At 47.8% G+C, this 7,522-nt stretch overlaps 3 protein-coding genes across 3 annotated transcripts; 1 reads left to right on the forward strand and 2 right to left on the reverse strand.

The window, feature by feature from the left end:
• Positions 1 to 2,146: 2,146 nt before the first annotated feature.
• On the reverse strand, positions 2,147 to 3,066 carry LOC131888948 (protein FAM136A-like). The gene has a single exon (XM_059237911.1). The coding sequence runs from the start codon at positions 2,887 to 2,889 to the stop codon at positions 2,371 to 2,373; it is 519 nt and encodes a 172-aa protein (XP_059093894.1). The 5' UTR covers positions 2,890 to 3,066; the 3' UTR covers positions 2,147 to 2,370.
• An 859-nt stretch (positions 3,067 to 3,925) lies between these two features.
• LOC131888945 (protein SERAC1-like) lies at positions 3,926 to 6,255 on the forward strand. The gene has a single exon (XM_059237905.1). It carries the CDS (start codon positions 4,061 to 4,063, stop codon positions 5,960 to 5,962), a length of 1,902 nt encoding a protein of 633 aa, XP_059093888.1. The 5' UTR covers positions 3,926 to 4,060; the 3' UTR covers positions 5,963 to 6,255.
• Positions 6,246 to 7,446, reverse strand: LOC131888949 (small ribosomal subunit protein bS1m-like). Its single transcript, XM_059237912.1, has 2 exons — positions 7,135 to 7,446; positions 6,246 to 6,533 (listed from the first exon to the last, which is right to left on the reverse strand). Exons 1-2 carry the CDS (start codon positions 7,363 to 7,365, stop codon positions 6,303 to 6,305), a joined length of 462 nt encoding a protein of 153 aa, XP_059093895.1. The 5' UTR covers positions 7,366 to 7,446; the 3' UTR covers positions 6,246 to 6,302.
• Between the last annotated feature and the right edge of the window lie 76 nt (positions 7,447 to 7,522).

The following is a 7,522-nucleotide window of genomic DNA, read 5'->3' on the forward strand; positions in this document are numbered from 1 at the left end:
CCAACACAGTTGATGCACGACTTAACCACAAATGTGTTGCCATGACACAAGGTGCTTTTGTTCAAAGGACATAAATTATTACGAGCTTATTTAGTTACCTAACATGCGATAATCCTTTTGCCTTTGGCGACGTGGCGCACTTTAAGTAACTTTAAGTACTATCATAAACACTATCATGAAGTCCTTGACAATACCATTACGGAATCTGTTCCAACGAGGTCTTGATTCTGGGCATGTGCCATAGTTCTGGGAGCGGGCGGACATTACTCCAATCTTCAAGTCGGGCTCAAAGGCGAAGACAGAAAACTAAAGACCAATCTCTCTGACCATTACGGGGGGGGGAGGGGAAATGCTAGAGACTGTCATTAAGGGTCAAATTTACACTTTTCTAGAAGAAAAACAAATAATACCCGATGAACAACAAGGCTTTGTGCCTCCCTGAATCTGTACATCGAATTTGATCCAGTTCTTTGAGCAAGCAATACGGGCAGTAGACGAGGGTTCTCCAGTGGATATAGTTTATTTTGATTTCGAAAAGGCATTTGACTTAGTTCCACATGAGCGTCTCATTTCCAAGCTGAGGAGCCTTGGCCTTCAGAGTGGCCTTTGGATCTCAAATTGGTTGTGGGGTCGAACTCAGCGAGTCGTTATCAACGGACAGACATCTGAGGGGAAGCCCGTCACGAGCGGGGTTGTACAAGGGAGTGTCATCGGTCCTTCACTATTTCTGATGTATATGTCTGACCTACCTGACCAAATCCAATCGCCTACTTTATTAGCATGTTTGCAGACGACACAAAGATCGGACGTGCCATGAAAAACCCTGCGGCGGATAGTGAAGATCTGCAATGGGACATCGACAGAATGGCAAAGTGGGCAAATGATAATGGTATGATGTTCAGCCGGAAAAAATGCAAGATCATACATCTTGGATCAAAGAATGAAAAGCATATATACACACTCAATTCTTCGCCAATACAGTCTGTGAGCAACCACATTGATCTAGGGGTGCTCATCAGTGATAATTTGAAGCCCTCAGCTCACATTGGAAGGATATGCAAGAAAAAAAATTGCATTCTTGGACAAATTAAACGATCGATTTCGGCAAGATCGCCGGATGTTGATGTAGACATGTATACAATATTTGTTCAGCCTCATTTAGACTTTCCCGTCCAGGCCTGGAATGCATGGCTAACGAAAGATATCAAAGTGTTGGAAAACGTTCAAAGAAGAGCAATCAAGATGATTAGGGGAATTTCAGGGACCTATGAAGAGAAGCTTCACCAAGTTGGTCTTATGTTATTGAAGACGAGGCGAATGAGAGGCGATGGGATACTAATTTTCAAGATGATGAATGAGATGGATCGTTTGCGACATGATCAATATTTCAATACGATTGAGCACACAATCGCTATCCGGGAGAAAACAATGCGTAATCTTCAAACACCACCAAGAGCAAGTTCAGACTCAACGAAGTATTTTTTCACTTGTCGAGGCATCCCACTTCGGAATAAACTACCAAAAACTGCACGCGAATGTCAAGATGTAAACGAATCCAAAAATTGGTTTGACACAAGCAGACACAAAGGAAAAAATTCATAGGCATTACTCACATGACATTTTGCTCGCACATGTTATACATTATAAGCTTCCTCATGACCACAAGGTCTCTGAAGATAGAATAAACTTTATGAAAAAAGGTAAGAATTAAGGCCTGTCGTACAATCATTCAGCCGAGTAGAGTGCTGAAAGAGCATTCTTTTTTTTGACAAGTTCTTGTATTTTAGTTTACCATGTTATTGTGTTGCTTCATTTCACTATCAGTTCTTTTCAACAAAAAAAAGGTAAACTGAACCAGAAATATGTGCGTTTTGTTGCATTTTTGATTGCATTTTTTGACAATTGTATTCGCATTGTTTAGAAAGCCGTAATAATTCTTCCAAGTTTAATTACAGACATGTCTCTCCGTCCCACTCATCATGCTAAGTTAAAGAGGTTTCAAGGTACGGATTTTTATGAATCCTCATGAGATGAAATATGAAGATTGTTCAGAGCTCTACCGCTTAGTCTACTGATAACTGGATCAGCCCAGATTATCCGATCACTAACTCAAGTCCATCTCAGGTTCGACGTTCAATCAAAGACGTTTTATGGTGTGGCTCTATCAATTCTTGACCAATCGACCCATCAGGCACGTATGTACACGAAACAATAACATTTGAGTAATCGGTCCTGCTAGGGCACCATTCGAGGATGATGCATGATGCATCAAGCGGCACACGGCACCCGGCACCCGGCACCCCAAGTGCGTCCGGGTCGGCCGCTGGCTGGCACGGTCCCGGTGATCACACACATGATATGAGTCAGTAATTAGTACTTGTCACTCTTGAGGGTGACCCCGATCTTTTGGGCAATGTCCGGCAATCGGGCCAGGTTCGTATCACAGCATTGGATGGCGCACGTCTCGAACTCGCCCCGCAACTGGGTGATCTCGTTCTGGGAGCTCTCGGGCGTGACCTTGTCCTTGACCCGGTCCTGACACGCCATGACACATTGACTGAGACTCTGTTGGAAGCGACCCAGTTCCTCCTGGACGAATTGCTGCGCCCGGAGCGTTGTCTTTTGGCAGTTCTCCACGCACCCGTGCACCTCATCCATGGGGGCGGTTTTCTGGGCGCAGCATTGGGCCGCACACTCGTGCATGGCCTGCTCCATGGAGCGCAGATGCGTGCGATCGATGTCATTGATGAAGGCCTTGATGGATTTCTCCACCTTGGCCTGAGATTCTTGCGCCATGACGGGGTTGGCTTGCTTCGTGGGGCCGGGAGAGATGCGCGTGTCCAAGATCAGCCGGGGCAATGAGGCTCTCAACAATGGCCGGAACCACATACAAACAAGCACAACACTGTCCACATAGATGTACCATGTGACCGCTAGAGGGCGGGCATGGGTGTAAATCGTGTAAATACTGAGCCTCAGTCAAAACTACTGACGGAGTCCCACACTTCCGACCTCACTCAACCTCGATTCGGGTTTCAATTTGTGTTTGCGCAAAAGTGCGCGTACGGGAGCGATGGGGCCCAGGCACACGCCATGGGCTCCATGGCCTGGCCCTGACCTTCTCGCCCAGACGAGATGGCCCAGTCAGTGTCAGTATGTATGTATGGATGGATGGATGGATGTTGGCTGGTCCGATCGAGTTACGTAGTACAATGGTGGAAGGGGCCTGAAAGAATCGCAACGTCGCAACATTAATATTACAAAGAGGAACTGGGTCGGGGTGGGTTCCATGAAACGTGCATATTCAAAAAGTGGCGTGATTCTCTAATAAGTTGTGGCCTACCCTGGGGCCAACAAGCTGCCAGGCTGCCAGTACACGCGCAATCGCGGACTTGAATCCGAGTTGTTCGACTCAAGGCCTCGACTAAAGCCTTAGATGGCCAGCCCTCTCCCGTCTCCACTTAGTCTCCGCGATTTAACACTGGCCCCTCCATCCATTCCATCCTTGAGGGGGAGGGGGGGTCTGTCCTGTGGGTCCTCTAGGTCCTGTGGGCGTGCAATCGATCTAGAATAGCCTGGAAGATGGTAGCCGTCTGATGGCGTATTAAGAAACTGTGGCCTTGACCGAGCCCCCCATCCCTCCCATCCTATCTGGCCTTCGGTTTTGGGTGGGCAAGCCAGCAGTCAATTACGCAGTTGGCCCCTCAATCGCGTGGCTTCTTCTCTCCGTGTCTCACACGGAGAGCACGCACACGTTTGGGGGCTCGACATTGCACGCAAATGGCCGGAACAGGATTTTGTGGACTAAATGTGGGACAGTCGATCGAGTCCAGGCTCGTGTTCATGTCTGTGTGTGCGCTCAATGGAGTGAATGAATGTACGCCGAGACTTGAATGTGCAACGAAGGCTGAACCTACGCTCCGATGAGCCCTATCGTCGGATGATTCTTCGTTCGCGGGGATGGCGTAAAAATCAATCTGGGGACGGCATGTCGCCAGTCAGTCGCCCATCACAATTGGATGGGCCCGTATCATTCCCGAACCCCGAGTCCTAGCCATTGATGGCCAAGATCAAGGCCGTGGCCTTGCCCCGACGTTGGGCCCAGGTGGGCACCGCCTCGGGATTCGTCATTAGTAGTGGGTATATCGCTTGGCAGCTCTACCACGGCCATCTGTACCCGGAGACGCCCCCAGGCAGTCCCAAATCCGAGGGGCGATCGCGAATCGCCACCCCCGAACCCGAATACCTCGAATTGACGCCCGATGTGCTGGATCGGTTCCGCAAATTGGACCCGATTGATGCCAAAGAAGAGCTCAAGTCCATGATTCCCAAGCACTTGCGAAAGCCGTGGAAGTTGCTCCGGCAAGCCAATTGGGGCACCTATGAGGAGCATCTCAATGCCGTCCGGGAATTGTCCAAGCTCAATCTCGTGGAGGGCGAGTATCAGCAAATCGCTCAATCGTGCCAAATGAGAACGGCCATCGGGTTGGCTCGAAACAAGGATGTAGATGAGCGATTGTTTGTCCCGGCCGCGCCAGTGCCCCCGAGTTTCGCCCACACTGCCACGCCCAAATTGTTCAAACAAATCCTGATGGCTCTGCCCAAACAGGATGTGCACAAATGCATCGATAAATCCACCATCAACGCCCTCGAGAACTATGTGCCGGGCACGGATGACGACCTGACGAGTGACTCTGACCTGGACTATGAATTTCATCGCGACTCGCACCATTGGGTATCGCTACCCCGAACACGTTATAGTGAAAGAACCACCGTTACCTATTGTCTTCAAGCGCTTCTGAGTCATTCTATCATTAAGTCACATTGTCAAACCATGGTCCACGCCGGCCTTCTCCCTTTACTCACCAAGGTCATCCAAGAGTACCCCAAAGATCCGCGGCTTCAAACGCTCATAGGTAAGATCTTGGCCAATGTGAGTTTGCACGTGGACTCCCACGACGCCATTTTCTCGTCCGGATGGATTGGCATTCTCGCCCAATGGAAAAATGATCCTAATCTGCTGATTACCCTACCCGCCACCAAGGCATTGTGCAATTTGGACCAAGATTTTGGTCACATCTATGAACCCGGTATCTACTTGTTGCTTCCGGAAAACCGTAACGTTCGTCATCTCAATGAACTTAGTAATTGGGGCGTGGACGTGGTATTTATTCATGGACTACTTGGTGGGGTGTTCTACTCTTGGCGCCAATTGGATCCCAAGAACGAGCGAGGTTGGGGAACAAATGAATTGGTCAGTACTGAGGATTACTCCTATTGTTGGCCTCGAGATTGGCTGGCCTCTTTTGGCGATCATGTCCGAGTCTTGGGTGTAGATTTTGACACCTACCTCAGTCAATGGGGAAATATCTGTCCCATGGAGAGCTTCAAATCCAATCTTCACGATCGAAGTCTGGATATCTTCCAAAAGCTAAAAGCCAGTGGGATAGGCAAACGGCCCGTTATTTTCGTGGGCCATTCCATGGGTGGGTTGATTGTCAAGAAGATGCTCACCACGGCACAACAAAGTCCTTTGGATGAAGACCGAGAATTCGCCCGTAACACCAAGGGTGTGGTGTTCTACGGCACGCCTCATAACGGCTCACAAATAGCTAAATTGAATTCGGCCTCAAAGTTTTTCTTTTTCCCAACCGTCGAGGTTCAGGATTTAGAGGCGGATTCTCCTCGTTTGGCCGAACTTCACCAATCTTTTCTCGATTTTGCGCGAACGAGCACGATTGACATCGTGAGCTTCGGAGAAACCATCACCACCCCCTATTTGGGCGTGGACTTGACTTTTGTCCCACCTGAGTCCTCAAATCCCGGTGTGGGTAAACACTACTCTGTCCCGGCCAATCACATGAACGTGTGCAAACCCAGCGGTAAAGACTCGATGTTGTACCGTAAACTCGTCACCATCATTCACAAGGCTTTGGAAGAGGCCACCCCCTTCGAAACCTAGTCCTAAGGTCCTCTTACGTTAGATAGTGGTCACACCCTGACTGAGTGACCACGATGCTCCTTATTACGCTTAGCCATCATCGTCAAGTTTCTATTAAGCAACGTTTTCGCACATTGCCTCCCAAAACGGATTAAAAGATGACCGACCCTGAGTGAATTATCATAGACCACATGCTGAAATATTTACAATGCAAATGGCAAAAAGCCCGACTGGCATTTCTTATATCCAATTCATGGTGGGTTCTCATTCTATTAACAGTATAAAGGAAATAAAAACTGTTAGATACCTTTGTATATTGAATCACTTTCATTCACTACTCTTGCACTTCACAACACTTCTACTAATTTAATCGACCCAGAAACACGCAGTCCGCCTCGCATAAAGTCATCTCTTTGTCGAACCCGAGGAACTGTTGCGAGAGCTCGAGTGACTTAATCATGACCTTGACTTCCGTGCCTCTCGTAAACAGGGACCGCTTCCCACTTGGCCTGCGGCAAACGCACGGAAACTTCCCACCAAAGTCTATGTACAAATCGTCATTGACCACGTGATAGACCTTCCCCACCACCACCTGCAAAAGGAACAATCCATACATGAAATGAAAGACATCAACCCTAGAGGACCATAAGGTACAAAGGTTCAAAGGAGGTTCAACAGGGGATACTTCATTTTACCTACACCATAAGTCAGTGTTCCACCGGATAAAGGTGCACTAAATGAATTGTGAGGCAATTGCAATAGGTCACATAAATATTAGAATTTTCAGATGTTACATTGAACACAGGTTAGTTGTACAAATTTGCAGCAGAAGTCGTGCTTTAAAGCGAGTCCATATGGCCCATATGTTGGCCCCGGGATAATATCGTAAAATATTTTGTTTTCTCACTAAGACACGAATAATCAAATGTACAGTAAAGAGCTAAAAGATGTCGAAATAAACATCAAATATGGTCAAAAACTCATTCGCAAGAATAGTCGTTGAACGATCTCATACCCAATTAAGCTCATGTTCCGCGAATTGCAGGTTCTCGTAAAACGGAATCAAACACTTCCTTAGCAATGACATGAATTTCCAATTTTGCTTTTACATGTTTCACCATTTCCAATGTGGAACCCGGTCCGTTTATAAAGTAATCAGGCAGTAACTTCAGATCATTTCCATCCTGTTATACCTTTCCAACTGGATTTCCCATTTGAGTGAACGGGCAGTTTCGTAAGAGCGAGGCGAAGGTCACATCCGTATCGTCATTCTTCGCCGTGGAACCGGGTGACGCAGACGAAGCCGCAGACGAGGCCGCAGTTGAGGACGGGCGGAAAACCGTTCCACTCATAATTGGCGAACTTCGTGAACTCTGTTGAACAGCCAATTGGACTTGCCTCCGGAGGTGTGACATTAGAGCCATGGCAACGAATAAATTCAAAGGTGCTTCTTCCACTCTTCAGGCGAATCTTATATTTTGATTCAACCAAAGCTGCTTTCAGGCAGATTGGCCGGCCTAAGGCTGCTCGTTGAGTAGGGCTTTTGCATTTCCATGTCGTTTTGTTTACATTCGGACAGAG

This window comes from Tigriopus californicus, chromosome 10 (genome assembly GCF_007210705.1).
Source record: "Tigriopus californicus strain San Diego chromosome 10, Tcal_SD_v2.1, whole genome shotgun sequence".
Lineage (NCBI taxonomy): Eukaryota > Metazoa > Arthropoda > Copepoda > Harpacticoida > Harpacticidae > Tigriopus > Tigriopus californicus.

Bases quoted from the DNA above. Each gene is read 5' to 3' on its own strand.
- LOC131888948 (XM_059237911.1), bottom strand. From the start codon at position 2,889: ATGTGGTTCCGGCCATTGTTGAGAGCCTCATTGCCCCGGCTGATCTTG.
- LOC131888945 (XM_059237905.1), top strand. From the start codon at position 4,061: ATGGCCAAGATCAAGGCCGTGGCCTTGCCCCGACGTTGGGCCCAGGTG.
- LOC131888949 (XM_059237912.1), bottom strand. From the start codon at position 7,365: ATGGCTCTAATGTCACACCTCCGGAGGCAAGTCCAATTGGCTGTTCAA. The intron at 6,534-7,134 runs GTATAACAGGAT...TTCCTTTTGCAG, and splicing joins TGGGAAATCCAGTTGGAAAG to GTGGTGGTGGGGAAGGTCTA.